General features: G+C 41.2%; 1 protein-coding gene across 2 annotated transcripts; it reads left to right on the top strand.

The window, feature by feature from the left end:
- Positions 1 to 561: 561 nt before the first annotated feature.
- Positions 562 to 15,623, top strand: LOC145442307 (uncharacterized). Of its 2 annotated transcripts, none has more exons than XM_080320201.1 (16): positions 562 to 746; positions 812 to 952; positions 4,935 to 5,074; positions 5,913 to 6,066; positions 6,155 to 6,356; positions 6,419 to 6,549; positions 6,831 to 7,065; positions 7,117 to 7,284; positions 7,347 to 7,556; positions 7,617 to 7,778; positions 10,411 to 10,574; positions 10,641 to 10,779; positions 10,847 to 10,944; positions 12,213 to 12,433; positions 13,018 to 13,200; positions 13,976 to 15,623. In XM_080320201.1, exons 1-16 carry the CDS (start codon positions 641 to 643, stop codon positions 15,080 to 15,082), a joined length of 3,561 nt encoding a protein of 1,186 aa, XP_080176327.1. In that variant the 5' UTR covers positions 562 to 640; the 3' UTR covers positions 15,083 to 15,623. The 2 variants fall into 2 exon arrangements, with proteins under 2 accessions (XP_080176327.1, XP_080176326.1); XM_080320200.1 differs by having other exon boundaries at positions 809 to 952.
- The last annotated feature ends 1,767 nt before the right edge of the window (positions 15,624 to 17,390 follow it).

The following is a 17,390-nucleotide window of genomic DNA, read 5'->3' as shown; positions in this document are numbered from 1 at the left end:
ATACCCTACGCAACGCAATCTAAGACCATTTGATATATTACTATAGTATACTCCCCGTGACAGTTGCGTAGATTGTTGCGTCCGTAGGATTAACAAGTTCCGAGTCGCAAGTCCTTCTCTGATTTTAACGTTAGACCCGACTCAACTCGAGACATTTGTATTTAATCACCCAGTCAATCCGAAATCGAGTAATTTTACGGGAAGGTCGCACCAAACCAAATCACAATTTTCAGTCCCGAATTATCAACGGGTCATGTTTTATCGCCATGAACTAGAAATGTGACGTATTAGGTGATCTTCTACCGCATGGTAGCTTTTAAAATTGATGCGATAGTGAAGTTTGATGAGATTTCAGTGATGTTTATAGTAGTTTCAGGGTGAACATCAAGTTCTTATATCTAAAAAAGATATATGGCAATTAAATGTATTGTTGAATACTTGAAATTCCAAAATGCCGTCGCGGGCCGCACAAAATGCTCTCGAGGGCCGCATGCGGCCCGCGGGCCGCGTGTTTGAGACCTCTGCTGTAAAGTGTATATGATAAAATACGGCTACCTCGACGGAGAATATTATCAATATCTTACGAGTCAGTTTCCTCTTTATATGAAATCGATATCCTAAATCTGACAGTTGCTCGAAGATGGTATCATCGAGTCGCAGAGTGAGGATTATGAATGAAGCCTTTCTTTTTCTTGCCATTACTGGTAGTTACATGTTATTGGTATCGGGAGAGCAGAAAGTGCCTGGTAAATAGTTCAAATTGCTCGTAATTTGAAATGATATGAACTGTGATAGCACATCTTTAAAGCAGGCACCGGGGAATGGAGTGTATGGAGCTCTTGTAGCGCAACATGCGGAGAAGGCGTTAGGACAAGACGCAGACGAAATTGTCCACTGGTAGAATGCAATGATGAGATGGATTCGAAGCATTGCTTCGTCATGTTCTGCCCTAGTAAGTTTCCTTTTGGGCTTGTTGATGTGAAGACAAGCAGTGCGAGTATTCGCATTCGAGCAGGGATCCAGAAAGTTGGTTTTTGATAGTAGCATAAAAACTTTGCTGATTGTGAGTTCTTTACTATTGCACCGTGCCTACTAACCGGTGCAGTCGAACTTTGCTGTACGCAACCAATCACGCGTGACATTATCCTGTAAATAGCCTTTGTAGCCTAATTATCAGATTGTTAATCTCAGATACAATTTCTTTAAGTAAGGTGTATTAAGTGGAAGCAATTTGCTCTTTTGCTTCTATTTTAGGCAATCCGTTAACAGCTTTTACAGCTGGGATAATGAACCGGCGAAGTGAAAATCGACAAGTAATGTGTTCGAGCGGGTTATTCGAGAGTAGAATCAGAGTGATGACCTTATTATTTTTTTAGTCAACTCCACAAAAGCAACATAAAGAGTGGGTAACGCGCTATAATAACGTTGCAACATCACCATAAACCTTTTGTCAATCATTTTTTCAAAAAAATACTCTATAATTTATGCTAATTCACGAAATAATTTTCGGCCCCCTTCGAGCTCGGCCCCCCCCAATTGGGGGGTTCGGGGTGCGGCAGTTACGGCCCTGGTTGTAGGACACCAAATCCACTACCTCCGACTACAATGGATCCAACTACAACTGCTATTATTTCAAGCCTCTTCCTACTGAGTATAAAATCGTAAAGTAAAACTTTTTGTGCTATGATATAAGAGTGATTGAATTTTGTGAATTGTTTCACCAAAATCTCTCCGGTTATGTTGAAGTTTTTTTCTTTGAAATTTCTATCAATCATTAAGAACTGTAAGGGTACTTTTCTGTAGACTTTCTGTACTACTTTGCTTCCAGCCATGTTCGATGCTTTTTCGTTCACCTGTTCACAAATCTGTATTTACAATTCCAAGACAGTCTACATTCTACAAAAACAATTATAAATCTTCATCTTCTACAGTGTTTTCAATCGAATTTTTGACATTGGCATAAACATTGTCAGTTCAATTTTCTAGATACATTTATTTGAAAAGCTAGTTTGATGCCATGTCTCAACTGCTTCCAAAAGAGTCAAATATTGAAAATAAAGGGCCAAGGGGCCAAATTAATTTTTTGGGCCAACTGCCTCTAAAAAGGGCCAATCTGGTAACCATGGGAGCTCACGACCAATAATCGGGATTTCGCAGCGTTAACGCTAGGGCTATTAGGGACGTCCACTCATGCACTTTGTGCATTTGATCACGGGTGACGGCATTCAAGCTTGCGGTAGTATAGGTGCGTCAGAGGAGGTGAGTATCGTCAGCGAACAGTGTGGTATTCAATGACGATGTTTTAAAGATAGCATTGACATATAAAGTAAAAACGACCGGCGCAAGAACTGAGCCTTGCGTAACACCACAGGTAACAACGACGACATTGTCACAAAGTCAAACGAAGTATGCATGCTCGATTAAATATCAAGATATCTTTATGAGGTGTAAGGCTGGCATTGTTTACGTTGTGGTCACATGAAAGGTAGTTGAACTTTCCCTATCGTATGTACTCTTAGGACTTGAACATCATATTGAATATAGTCGAATATTCGACTCGGCTCGAAGTCTAATACTCGATTCGCAATCGAATCACTCACGTACTCTATTTTGCCCAGCCTTATATGCAAGTGTAACATAATCTGACATGATCAAATCTATCTTTTCGTTGCTGCCTGGCAATTACACAAGTAGCCTATAGCCCAGGGGCGGGCAACATACGGCCCGCGGGCCGGATCCGGCCCTCGATGGGATTTTGAGCGGCCCGCAGAGAGTTTTTACCCTGAAAGGGAAATTCTAATCTGAAAGTATTGACAAAATTTATGCGTCACAGAACGAATCCAAGTTTGCCAACCCGAGAAAGATGGCAATGAAACTATTTGTTCTGTTCGGGTCCAGATACATTTGCGAACAAACATTTTCGACCTAGAATATTAACACGACAACGCTGCGTTCCAATATAACTGAAGTTCACGTGCAATCTCAGGCTTTCTACATCCGACATGCAGTCAGAGTTCAAAGTACTTGTTGACAACTCTGATCAACTTCAACAGCTAATAAAGTACATTAAGGTAGTATACTAATTAAATACTGTTTCGGGTCTCTATGTTTTGAACTTGACGTTCAAATTATATACGATTTATTCCTTGTATAGGTGGATAAATACGCAAGGAATGTATCGATTCTGTAATCCGGCCCGCGAAGCACGTCATCTTCCCATATCAGGCCCACCGACCGGAGAAGTTGCCCGCCCCTGCTATAGCCTATAATATTCATTGCATCCAATGTGTCCAATGACCATATCTTACTTCACAGTCTGGCGTGCGTCCATGATCCCAGCCAGACTTGGACAACTAGATAATTGTAGTAGTCTAATTTCACTAAATTAGAGCGAAATGCCAGTAATCTAATTCTAATCTAATTTGTGAAATGTTTCCATGCTCTAATTCTAATTCTAATCTAATTTGTGAAATGTTCTTATGCTCTAATTCTAATTCTAATCTAATTTGTGAAATGTCCGTATTCTCTAATTCTAGTTCTAATCTAATTATTGTTTTCCTGAAAATGCCTCTTTGTCCGAGGCATAATGCACTATTGCAGTGAGTTAAAAAGAATATTCCGCTTGCGCAGGGAAATCCAGTGCCAAGCCGCCATCGCCTTACTTACACCGTGCAGTCATAGTAGATATTATGACGAATATAGCCTGCTAGAGTAGCTTGTAGTCTGCGAACAACATTCTAGTTTCTAAAACTTTACGTTAGTACATCGCCATTCTGACTAATATGGGCGATGCCGACGGTTACCATAAAAGAAGTAATATTTTATTAAAGTACAGTAAAAATCGAGCCAAGCTTGGTGTACAGAAGTTAACCATTCTCATGTTTATGGGAATGCACTGTTGTTGTTGTTTATAAAACAAAAATATGTGGCGCATATCGCCTCACGGCCTTTTGCACTACGCACTGTGATTTGATGTGAACTGCATTTTGCTGTATTCAATTCCCATATACAATTTCATTTCCAAGTTTTTGCGAACTAAGTATAGCTCTAATTTTAATTCTAATCTAATCTGGAAGAAGCTTAGTAGCTCTAATTCTAATTCTAGTCTAATTTGAAAAAAGCTGTGTAGCTCTAATTCTAATTCTAATCTAATTCAGAAAAGCTGAAAATTTTCGAATTGTCCAAGTCTGATCCCAGCTACAGTCGACTCCGCTTTATTCGCATTTGGTACATCTTCCTTTTGGCCAAATTAATCGGAGAAACTGCTTTGTCCGAATGAAGGAGAAATCATTAATCCGTAGCATGGTTATGCCCATGCGTAAAGACAGACAACGCATTCATGTTGTGTTGCGTATTTAATGAATTGCAGCAGCAGAATTAGCACTGATCGCATAAAACGCTAGTTGTATAATGTATATATGGTACTGTGTATCGATATCAAACGATTCGAGAATTCATATATACTATTTGCTTACTATTTACTATATTGATATGTAAAACACACATATTTCAGTTAGTGAACCACAGTAATTCTTCACGGGCAAAGAGACTATATCATCACCTGATGAAAATACTCCACAAACAACGAGAAATTAAAAGCAAAAAGATATAGCTAGGCAGAAAACTAGTGTACCATTCTGTTCTACAAGACGGACACAATTGTACCGACGTCAATGCGACTAATACGCAGACACTTTTGTTCCATTCCCGGACATTGTGGTTGTCCGGGTTGTCTAGTGTCCTAATTAAGCTTAGTCGACTGTATTTCAAAATGCAAGACGAAAGTCATGCAGGCGTGCAGGGTACAGCGAAAAGCAGCTATGAAACACGATGAAGTTGAAAAGTCCTAACCCGGCTCATCGAACATCCCATATCTTCTGGGATGAGTTTCTTACTCGCCGGATGTAGTCGATATGACATATTATTATTCGCAGGTTATCTCAGTTGGCCCCGGATTCACTTCAGCGGTAAACTCGTGGTGGACTCAAGCACTGTGAATAACAACAGGTGCGCGTATCACAAGGATTTCTATGCATCGCAACATTCGAAACGGTTCATGACTGTTGCAAAGACGGTGAGACTTACGATTGCACTAGTGATGCCAGCGGGTTCACTTGTTTTGGGTGTGGAAACCGGTTCGAGCCTAAAAGGTTAAGCAAGAATCTGGTCGGAACCATGTAAAATTGTAAACCTTCAGTCTGAGTTTTACCTAAAGCAAAATGATCAGTATAAATGTAAGTCTTCCAGGTTTGTAATGACTCAATTCATGACTCGTCTCGAGTCGCAATTTTTTCTGTGACTCGACTTGTACTCAAGTCATTGTGCATGACTCGACCAAGTTCTATGGCTCGAGAATCGGAAGGCTCAGACAGGCATTTCGTTGTAACATCGAAAAATAGCTACAACGTTATCACTTTTTTGTCTATTATTACTGTTGTTTGTAAAATAGGGCTATAAACTGTGTGAAGTGAAGGAAATTACTATTTTATAAATGCAACGCACTCAATATCACCCAATCAGTTATAAAATGTGGGTAAACGGGGAATGAACTTTAAAATGAACACTAAACACAATGACTTGGACTCGGACGGACTCGAGTCTTAACACTGTGACTCGGAATCGAACATTTGAACCCTGACTTGGACTCGGACTTGACTCGTTGATGAATTGAAAATGACTAGACTTGACTCGAGTCAAAACTATAGAAGTGAAATTTTCTCGAGACTCCGGATCTTGTTACTTGGTTACAATCCTGAAGTTCTCTCGCGCTATCGTTGAAACTATAGAATTGAATATCAATGGAATTCGTGAGTTCTGGCCCGATATCACACCGCCTACTCTGAGAGACAAAACCCGACAAAAGTCTCGACTGCTAAGATACGCAGGATTAACTATACGTTATCGACATTCAGGGTCGGTCCCATACGACTTACACGCATCGGACAGACAACTGGAATCCGGATGGTACAAATCATGTCTACTTTATTGACACAAAGGTCACGTCTATCTGCTTCGGTCCACATCAGTGTACGATCGACGATCCTATCGTTGGGTTACCAGTACGAGGTACGACTCAATAACGCACAGTTATTATAGATATGTTGACGACCTGTTCCCCATACGTGAAATTCCTAACGTAACATTCAATCTTCAGAGACTACTCGAGGTGTGATCGTTGCCCTGGGCGTGGATTGGCAGAGATCATCAGAATTATACGGATTCGAAGTAAGCATATCGGGGATAGTAAAAGGTAATTTCAAACCGGTGTCCTATCAAGACATAAGGATCCGCTTCGATCGCTCAGCGTATCTTTCAAGTAGGAAGTATGCCTATCCTTACATGGCAAGATATAAAAGGTAACTGAAGCAGTCGATCACTAATAAACATCGAATTCCGAACAATACTTTATATTTGGTAGCAAGCTGCAAAACGTCACCTGGTATGACAAGTATTATGGATCATTATTTGGAGGCAACGAATTGTCTATCACTTTATCGATGGATATGTTTGACGTGCTCACGTCGCACCTTCGGGTAACTGGAACAATAGGTGCGCATGGTTTGTGATTTGTATCTGAAATTTTGCAACGATACTTTGGCCGTCAATTTTTCCTAACAGAAAAAGTGAAACGCTGGGAAATTGGATCTTGCTACTTTTCTCTTGACATCACAGATATTTACGAACTGCTATAGTAGGCCTACCACTCATGAAAATCTAAAGTTCTAATATCACAGTGTCCTACAGTGGTGTAGATACAACCAAATCAACGGGCTCACTGTTTGTAGAGTTCAATGATGGTTCTATGCATAACGCATTCGCCATACTTATAGGCATGACTTCACAAGATGATCCGGCGATGATGACCGCAAGCAGAATGCTCCAGGTCGACGGGATCTCAAAATCTCTGTTGTTGTCGCCAGCGCCATTTCATTTTTATGACAACAACAAGATAATCACAATTGACTTCTCGATGTCGATCGGTGGAGAAGCGGACGGAAATATAACATCAGCCGAGTTGGGTTTGCTTGATTTGGCAATTTCGTCACCAACGTGTCCCCAGTGCGAGTAAGAGAGTATGTTTTCCCGAAACGCGAATGTCATTATGAAACCTTTCAGTGGTACAAGATGGGAGAAAATCACGAAGAGAGGTAAGATATCGCAAATGATAGGTAACTCCAGTCGATGGTATAACGTGTACGGTGGAATATTGGATATTGACTTGTCCCATCTTGATCCATCCGTCTTAACTCGGATATCCAAATCACGCATCGGAATACTCAATGAGTAAATATAAACTCTTGATTTCATCCTCGTCATCCGCCCAAACTCGATTAACGTTATTATAGGAGAGGAGATGTGTATATGTCTGAATTTCCACTCGGGCTGAATTACGGCTTCACTGATTGGATAGTCCAGCGTCTAAATGTGGGCGAATCGCGACTAAACCATGTGTTTGTTTCCTCGTATGGTCGGCCAGCGATCAACGCCCAAGTGAACGTGTATCCGAGCGAAGGAGGGTTATCAGAAGGTAGATGCCCCTTGCCGAGATGCAATAGGTAAGTCATTTTACTGATATCATGTAATCTCACTTATCAATTTTTATACATAATATGCAGCACGCAAGGAATACCCGTGTCGTCAATCGGCATCTCAAGCAATAATGACATCGTGAATCAATCTGGGATGTCCGTAGTCAATGTAACAGCAATGTCTGATCCAGGGAATATTCGCGGTTGTGGATTGGACGGACAGGTCTATCCTCTAAAGTTATTCATCAGGTTTGATCAGTGGGCCAAGTGCGGCTGGTTTCAATGTACTAAAGAAGTGATTACCAGCCTTTGGTAACCCATTGCCCTCGTTTAATTTTATAACAAGCTGTTATCATAGTTTAATGGGTCGCGGAAAATCCTAGTGGGAATAAAATGTTTACGCTGCAAAATAGCAAGCAGACTTGGTTCAACATTATACATGCTACACAAACAGCGGTCGGGGACATCGGGCATGCATGCCGAAAGTTGCACGCGAGATGATTTTCTGTGGCACACCAAATGACAAACACGACACACAACCTATTTCGCGATATCACGTGCTCCTTGTGCTCGTTGAGCCATATATCACTGCAAATAGCGATTGATTTAAAAAAAACAAGCTCTGAACAACAATGTGCGCCGTAATACTAATATTCAGCGCAGGGGGGGGGACACTTTTTATAAATTCTGACAGCTCCAAGAAAACTGGTGATTTTGAAAATTTTACGACCAATATTATTGTGTTGACTAAAAAATAAGGTCATCACTTTGACTCGACTCCCAATTTTTTACAAAACACTGATGTTTTACGCGTCTGAGTCGCATTGTTCGTGGCATGTAAATCCTTTTTCAGAGAAAATGAGCTCTAATCCCCAAAAAAGAGGGCATTTAGGCGTCCTCAAAGGACATTTTCAATTTATAATTTTCGATACATACATTTCAGAGAAGTTAACTGGTAACTGTAATCGTGCACGTGTCTCCGGAAATATGCAGAGTTGTGGACTATATCCGGTAGTGCGGTGGTCTCAAACTGAAATCTGCTCGCGGGCCAATTTCCTACTTTTTGGTGGCGCAGCGGGTCGCGGCACCAATCACAGGGGGATTCAATATATTTTCAAGTAGGCTAGGCCTTATTTGACGGGACCTTGCAGACTGACATTCTACACGCATCGTGAAAATGTGATTTATTATCGTGAATTCATGCCTGGCACGAGAAAATCACATTTTAAAATATTTACTTGTAGACACCATGCGTGAGTACAAATGCATCGGGTCCTCGTAAAAGCTTTCGCGTTAGAATTTTGCAGCTAGCAGATATTTGACGTGTTACAATGACAGGTAGAATATTTTAGAATTTTACAAACATTGATCTGATATCAGAGCATTGGAGCAGTACAGCCTAATCCGCGTTTCGGGCATACTCCTGATAACCAGGCTATTGATCATGTCATTACCAAAGTCAAATTAAATAGGCATTAGATTTACCTTCGAATACAGGAACAGATATATAACAACTTGACTATAATGTGTGCCATAGCAATAGAAGTGTCTAATCGCCGACGAATCCATGCGTGTTCCAGCTGTGAAACGAATGCTACGACTACTTATATGCGTCTCATTTATTTGGCAATAATAACAAGGATAGAGATACCCAATATGACACAGGGTGTAACTAACTATACATCAAGAGGAAAACATAATGCAAATCGTTACCATACCGACCTGGTTAGATATCTAAATAAGCTACGCAACACAAACTAAGACCCTTTGATATATTACTATTCTCCATATCAGTTTGACAGTTTGTTGAGTCCATGGTTGTACCAAGTCACTCGTTCAGAGTCACAATAAGGCCTTCTCTGATTGCAACGTTTGACGCGACACAACTCGAGTCATTTTTATTTTATCACACATTGAATCAGAATTCGAGTAGTTCTACAAAAGATCGCGCTGAAGTCCAAATCGCATGTTTTATCATTATAAATAATTACTGTGACGTAATAGTTGAGCTTCCACTGCGTGGTAACTTTTGAAAGTGATGTAGGTGAAGTCTGATGAGTAGTTTCAGGTTTCCAGGGTAGTTTCAGAGCGAATTTCCAGTTCTCAAATTAAAAAAATATTTGGCAGTTAAGTATTGTCGAATACTTCGAAATCCAAAATGATATCGCGGGCCGCACAAAATGGTCTCGTGGGCCGCGTGTTTAAGACCTCTGCTGTAGTGTATATATTGTTTTATTCCCCACCGATTGGGAACCACTGCTCTAGGGAGTGCTGGACTAATAGGAAACACCTTTAAAAATATTCAAAATTCTAAAATAAAAATGTCATATTTTGAGATTTGGCACGCTGCGTACGAAATGATGCCGACAATACATGGCCCATGGCTCCTCGATATGGCTGGTCTGTGTGGAATCGTTGATCATTGCAATAAATCATAAGTTGCATAATTTGCGATAGTGAATTAGATGAGTAAAGGAAAGGAAAGGGCGTAGTTTATTTTTGTCCTTGATGTTTTTGCGGCATATACGCCGACTCATGATATACAATGCACACGATTTGCACATATGTATACCATGAGTGCATGATGTGCATATGCAGCAGGACAAGAGAGGTGCAGATACAGCCTGGTAAGGCTTTCTAAGTCTTGCACCACCCCTTCATGCTATCCCAATAATGCATGAGCGCCAAGCGGGGAAGTCGTGGATACCAGTGTTACTACTCAGGTCTTTGGTCTGACCCGACCGGGAATCGAAGCACGACCTACCGTCCAAGAAGCCGGACGCTTCACCATTACGCTATCTTGTCGCCTCTGATTGTGGGGTTTTGGGGCGCGTTACTTCCGGTCCTGATGGATGCCACTTAATTCAACTAATGCATTTAGGTATAGGAATGGTAAAAAAACATGGACATTTTCGGACAGTCCATTTGTTGGATTTCATACATACCCTTATAATGCGGAATACGAGACGTCGCTCTTCGCCAGCGCTGTTCAAATTTATCATACAGTACCTGAGAATCGAAGTCCATCGTGGGATGATGTAAAAGGTAGCGGATAATATTGCAGGAGTACAATACAAAATACAATCGATCAGCTTTGCAAACCCAGTTTAGACATATTTTTCCAGTATTACAATCTATATCCGGTTATGTGGAAATACGGAATTATCGATCTGCATTCGTATGATGATATCAGAAAGAATTCCAGAATGCTGTATGAATCCTTGTTCAACACCGATTTCACGAATCCAAGGTAACCAAAGATATTTGCATTTTGAGAATGTATCAGGTTAAATGTATGATGTAAACTTTGTTTGAAGGTACATGCCAGTGACCAGAGATCTCTCTGCCGGAAAACAAGCTCTCATAAAGAATTGGATGATACGCGGGATGCCAAAGGTCTCAGCACGCGACAATGGTGCGATCACAATATTTTTAGACGTATACTATAAATGCACGTGTGCAAGCTGTTAGTTTGGAAAGTCAATGAAATATGGACGGTGGATGTTGCATATTTTGTTGTACCTGATGTTTTTGCGGTAGGAGGGTAGAAAGTTTAGGTGTGGCCAATGCTGGTCAGTAACGGAGTACTCCTGGTTTGAAAACTACTTCACCGAGGTTTTGTCAAGTGGTTATGAGTTTAGACTTCTACTTAAAATGACTGATTGACTACTTCAGGGGTCACCAACCTTTTTGCAACCGAGGGCTACTTTTGCGTAATGATTGAGGCGGCGGGCTACTATATACTCCCGCCGTTTATCCGTACCACACTGAATTTCCGCTTTGATATTTATAGCACTGGGCAGGACTGGACATCATGTTATCTGTTCCTATAGCAGTCAGTGGGAAGTCTGGCATTGTATGATATCAACTAGTGCGCTGTACTCTGGTATTTAACTTGACACTGTAATTCTGAGTGAGTGTTCCAGATGTGCAATAATTAAGCGTGTTTTGTGTTTGTTTTTGATGAAGTTCATGTCCGAAAAGGCTAATTCACAACGATAAGTTGAACCATAGACGCTTGCAATCTTCATAGTTGCTGCGCATACACCACTGTACCTTCCGTATCAACAATGCACCAAATGTTTGCTGCACAGTGAGGAGGGGGTAATTTTGCAGTGTTACAATTTCAATCTCCTACTGTTCAACATCCAGAAATGTTTATATATGTAAGTTACATGTTAGTGTGTTTTAAACAAGAATAGCTGAATCAATCAATCTATATATTTAATAGCTCAATGGTAATAATCTGACGAATAATAATAAATGCTGCTATTCCACCTATTTTTAGAATGGGCTCGCGGGATACTCATCTAGTCCTCGCGGGCTACCTGGTGCCCGCGGGCACCGGGTTGGTGACCCCTGGACTACTTGGCAGTTTTCAGTTTCTCAGGCGAAAATAGGCCTAGATTACCTTCTTTTTTACTTACCTCGCCACTACTTCCACTTGAGCACCCACGATTACTTATGTCACCAGCTCAGGTCGTGGCGTATTTTTCAACAACGGCGTGGCGTGGCGAGACGAGTAATTAAGACGTCACAATACACGTATAGACAAGTTAGAGGATGCTAAGTTGACTTTTTCATCCGACTGGCAACGCCAACTGGCGAATAGCAAGTTTATAATAGCAATCCAACTGAGTTTTCTACTGACTTGTAACATCTTCTTCCTATATTTCTTCACAGATCAATGCACCGATGTCTCAATAAAGAGAGGTGTCGATGAGGTCCAGGTCATGTTACAGCATGCAATTATGCTTGAATTCTCTACGATTCCTGTCTACATGAATGCCTGGTTCAGTCTAAAAACAGAGTTCGGAAGAAACAAGGATGTCGCAGACATCCTAAGGTCGATCTTCGTGGAAGAAATGCTCCATATGACTCTCGCGGCGAATTTGCTAAACTCCGTGAGTAATTGTCAGCTTGGTATGTAAACAGTGGTGGCTTTCGGAGTGGGCGAGGTGGGCGGTCGTCCAGGGTCCTTCTGGCTGAAAGGGCCCCCTCTTTGCTTTCAGCGCCTTTCAATGGTTATAGAGAATAGACGTGAAATTTCGTGTACCAATCAAGAAGATGATTCCGTTCAGATGGGTCAATCATCACATCTGTGCATTTGTTAGATAAGTCTCATATCCCGATAATCATCAAGTCTCTGCATGCGGTAGAGGTACTTAGTTGTGATGTAGTCTATCCTTGCAACCGAGCAATAATAGATCTGATCTAATACAGCGCCTGGCTCAAACCTTTGGGTGGTGAGCTAGCTATTGCTAATACTTATAGCGCCCCTCGGAAGTCTCGCCCGGCCCACCCCCAATCGTAGGGCCACCCCTGTATGTAAATGATGTAGACGTCCTAGAGCCTACACAATCTGATCTCAGCAGAAGTGCCAACCACGGCACAGGAAGAGAGTTCAGGTTGTGAGCCGAAGCTAAGCAAAACACTACCAGATCACCGCATGCAATATAATATCATGTGATCAATTTTTTTTTGCCAGATCGGAGGCTCTGTGAATCTCACAAACGAGAGAACGCTTCCTACCTATCCAACTCTCCTATCCGTTGGAAATCAATACCAATTATTACCCAACATTGAACTCGCTCTGGCTCCATTTTCAATCGGATTTACTGATCAGGTGCTTTCGCGCATTGAAAGACCATCAAGATCAAAAGCGAAAGAGGTATATCGCTACTAAATTTCTTCATTATTACTATTTATTCGGGTGATACCAAATTTCAATACTGAAAAAGAACTGTGAAAAAGGAAATGTGAAATCGGACCCTAGGCCGAAGTGGATGCCAGATCAAAAGACCGCTTCTGTAACCGCAACTGGTCGTTCGGCATCCTCCTATCTGTTCATTACATCACATTGTGTATTATTGCATTGTACATTATCTGTGTTGTAGTGCGGATGATTATAATCTGATGAATATTGAATATATTGAATATTGAAAGTATTCTACACTCCCGCTGTCTTGCGTGTGTGGCGATGTGGTCAAATGTGGTCAGCAGCGAAGTACCTTTTAAAAAGAGGTACAGTGTTTTGATGAGTTTCTACTATTCGTAGTCAAATTACTATAAGAACCAAGAAGCTCATGTCTCACGATATCTGAATATATTTTCGAAATTAAAAATTATGAATAGTGTCATTCATTAGTAGGGTAATCTTGCATTGGTCGCGAAAACGAGCCTTAAAATATTTAACGTATAGTCACCTCTCCGATTATCTGCAGAAAGTATGACACCCCTCGACTATACTTACTTTTCGTAACATTCATATTTTACTTCCACTTGGAGCAGTTTACGATATTGCTACTTCTACTTGTGATTGTGATTTAGTGTAAATATTCATCGTTTCATTACTTCTATACTTGAGTAGCAAGGCAGATTGTTCTACCACCACTGTCATCACCCTAGCCAGATTATAATACTTTCTTGTACTCAACTTGTTTCAGATAATCAATCATTTGGGAGTGATATGGCAGCGGAAGTACGCTAACTCAACCTCAGTAGGGACTAATATGGACAGATTGTTACAAGAAATAAAACGTCTGGGCAACGTTTCAATGCTGCAGAATCGTAATTACGAAGAAATTTCCGATTCAGCCGAAGGATGGAGAAGTGTCAAAAACATTGTCGACGGCCTGTTGAACGACTTGGATGAAGTTAATGTAAAGTCTGTAGATGGATTCTACGCCTTGATAGCTTTGAAGCTTGCCAGCCTCGAGTCGTGCGCGAAATTGACGTACAATACGAAAGCGGAACATGATACTATATTCAAAGGCGACCCGTTTCGTCAGTTGAATATGTCGCAATGGTATGAAAAAGATTTCGATTCGATTCTTCATATCTTCGGGCAAGATGGCATTTCACGAACTAACCCTCACAGTGATTCAAAGGAGAGTAGGAAATTGAAATCCGTAAAACCACCTCTATTCAAGGTTACCGACTTGGAGTCAGCTTTAGAAGCTATAGTTGAGATCATTTACCAAGGAGAAGGCGGGTCTGAATGCTCACCTTTGGTTCCAGACACCGATGTTTATGCTAGCTCAAGCGGTCGCGATCGAGGTTACGAGCTATCGCATTACTACAGATTGCGAGAAATAGTGCATGGCAGAAAGTTGATGAAAACACGCTATGCCAATTCCAGCAATCATCCTTGCATCGACGAATTCGTCACCTCTTCGTGCTCTACAAAGAGTCAACACCGATATTGTTACGTTGGGGAATCGGTACCGTTCTATACTGATGGAGTCTGGCCTATTCTCTTCAACCCAAACGATCACGATTATGTAAAGGATACAAAGGCGCACCGGTTGAATGAACAATTCAACTTACTGTACACACGGCTTTTGTTTTGTTTGCAAAACGCTTTCACGGGAAGACCGGAATTACTACGAAAGTGTATGTCGATCATGCACGACCTGACTATTACCGGGAAAAGATTGGCGCAAACCCCGTTGCAAAATCCTGAACTCGAACAGTCGCGTTTCAACGGCGCGCCGACGTGGAATTTCGTAAGGGAGAAATGGTACAGGGCCGGTTTAACACTGCGGATATAGGATATTTCGTCCCACTAACGCAAATATTTGTCCAACTGTAATTACTAATACATAGGATTATAAGGCCTGCATGTGGATACATTCGCTTTAATCAATATAAATTCCAATACTCCACAAAATAATACTGTAGGTACTATATCAAAGCTGTCGCTGAGTTGTGCAATTTCACTCACAGATAAGCCCAAACTTTACGCACAGTATGTCAGAAACTCGAAGTTGAAAATAATAACCGAGCACAAGTTACTCAGTACTATTTCCTGCAATTTTACTTAGTTCATTAAGATAGGGCTACATCTGATATCAGAGACTACATTTTGCAGTGATAAAAAGTGTGTCACATATGAAATATGGCATGAAAAGCAGCCAACGCAAACAGAATATTCCAAGAAATGTGGACAAACTGAACATGTGACTACCCGGGGTCTACGATGACGAAGGTCGGACTACATTTGTGTGCACGTCGACAATAAACAGATTTATTTGATATAATCAAACTGTATTAGAATGCAACATTAAGAAACATTACGTCAGTAAACATGCACAGGTTTGTGATGCGAGGGTTTCAATAGAAAGACAGTCGTTTCGAAGAATACAAATTGGAAGTAACCACTCAGGTGACGCGAGGAATCATTTTGTAAACCGCCTGTCGAAAGGGCTGCGCAATGAACATCCTTGTGCTAATTCAGTGGCTCGCAACCAGATGGGTTTAAGTTTTTAGCAGGGATTCTGGCTTAAGGGTTGTATCGGAAAACACGCTCGGTGCACGTGGTTCTTAGCTTTTATTGTAGAACTGTTAAGTATGAAACTATTTCTTTACAATTGTATGTTTGTTTTTGGCGGATTTTTAGCTGGATGTATGTTTAAATATTTTCCGTATAAATTCCACCCCCTGATAAAGTGAGGGTCGCGAGTGAATTTTGTTGGGCCCGCGACAGCCTCTCGATCAAATTGCTACTAAGAAGGGTCATGCTGAATTCAGCCACTGGTGAAAATGTTTACCTTTTGAAGCCAAGATCTGAGCTAACGTGAAACACATACAACAAGATACCGTAATGGTGAAGCGCCCGGCTTCTTAATCGGTAGGTCGTGGGTTCGATCCCTGGCCGGGTTAGACAAAGGCCCTGATTACTAACACTGGTATCCATGACTTCCTTGCTTGGCGCTCATGCATTCATTACTGGGATAGCATGGAGGGGTGGTGCAAGACTTAGAAAGCCGTAAACGGCTATATCTGCGCCCTCCTTGTCCGGCGGCATATCCACATCATGCACTCATGATGTGCATATGCGCAGATCTTGTGTAGGCTATGTGTATCGTGAGTCGGTATATATGCCGCAGAAACATCAGAGACAAAAATAAACTACGTCCTTTTCTTTCCTTACATACGAAATTTGCCCCTTCAACGCAAGGCTATCGCGAGTGAACTTGGTGATTTATTCTTCGTCAGAAGCTACCCTACCGGTTAACAACAGGTCACATTTCGCCCAATGTTGCCACAACGGAAGGTGACGACCTAATTTCTTTTGAGTAAGTAGCCTGCGCCAGCGTGTTAAATACAGAGGTGGTCAAAGTAGTCAAGAAAGCTACTCAAGTAGAAGTAGAAGTAGCCACAAAAAAATCTACTCAAGTACGAGTAGAAGTACTTCTTCAATAGGCCACCTAAAACTACTTGAAGTAGAAGTAGATTTGACTGACTTTAAGTCTACTCAAGTAAATAAGTAGCTTTGAAAACAGTCTTAATTCGTTCGCATGGACTGTCAAAAGCTGCTAATTGAGCTATGCGGACGGTGCTGAGAGCTTGATTCGTATTGATGCATCCCAGGAGGTACCAATTTTCGACAGAATAAGCATTTTTTCGCATCATGGGATGCAAACTATAGTATTGATATGAAAATGCGATACCCACCCTTGTTTACTAGAAGACCCCGTTTTATAGAATATCATGGCAGGCACCCTACCCCATATTATAAGGCCCCAAGTTTAGGCGAAGAGCAATACGTAGAAGTTGTATCGGAAACGGTTTCATCACTTTGCGCGATTAGTATGCGTTAATAACAAATATTGTGGATCGTAAAAGTTATATTTAGTGTAGCTTTATTTCCGGAAAATACAGGCATTACTACACTTGCTTTTATGCTTCAACATGCATGCTCTGAAGACAAAAGATCTGAAAGCAATTAGAAGTCAAAGTATGATACTCGCAATTGAAAGTGAAATACCACTTCTAAAAAGCGGAAACTGTATTTCATGTCTTTTGTCCATGCTTCAAAGGTGACCTGCTAAAATAGGTGTAACGTTAAAAAAAATG

This window comes from Botryllus schlosseri, chromosome 7, assembly GCF_051294905.1.
Source record: "Botryllus schlosseri isolate E-star chromosome 7, Bs_hap1, whole genome shotgun sequence".
In the NCBI taxonomy this organism is placed as follows: Eukaryota; Metazoa; Chordata; class Ascidiacea; order Stolidobranchia; family Styelidae; genus Botryllus; species Botryllus schlosseri.
The sequence above is the reverse complement of the archived record's forward strand: the minus strand, read 5'-3'. Positions and strand labels throughout refer to the sequence as shown.

What these genes read in the sequence shown, in the direction of transcription:
- LOC145442307 (XM_080320200.1), top strand. Translation starts at nt 641, where the DNA reads ATGGTATCATCGAGTCGCAGAGTGAGGATTATGAATGAAGCCTTTCTT. An exon ending in CGTTGGGTTACCAGTACGAG is followed by an intron (nt 6,067 to 6,154) that starts GTACGACTCAAT and finishes TTCAATCTTCAG; the next exon opens with AGACTACTCGAGGTGTGATC. An exon ending in CGGCGAATTTGCTAAACTCC is followed by an intron (nt 12,434 to 13,017) that starts GTGAGTAATTGT and finishes TTTTTTTGCCAG; the next exon opens with ATCGGAGGCTCTGTGAATCT.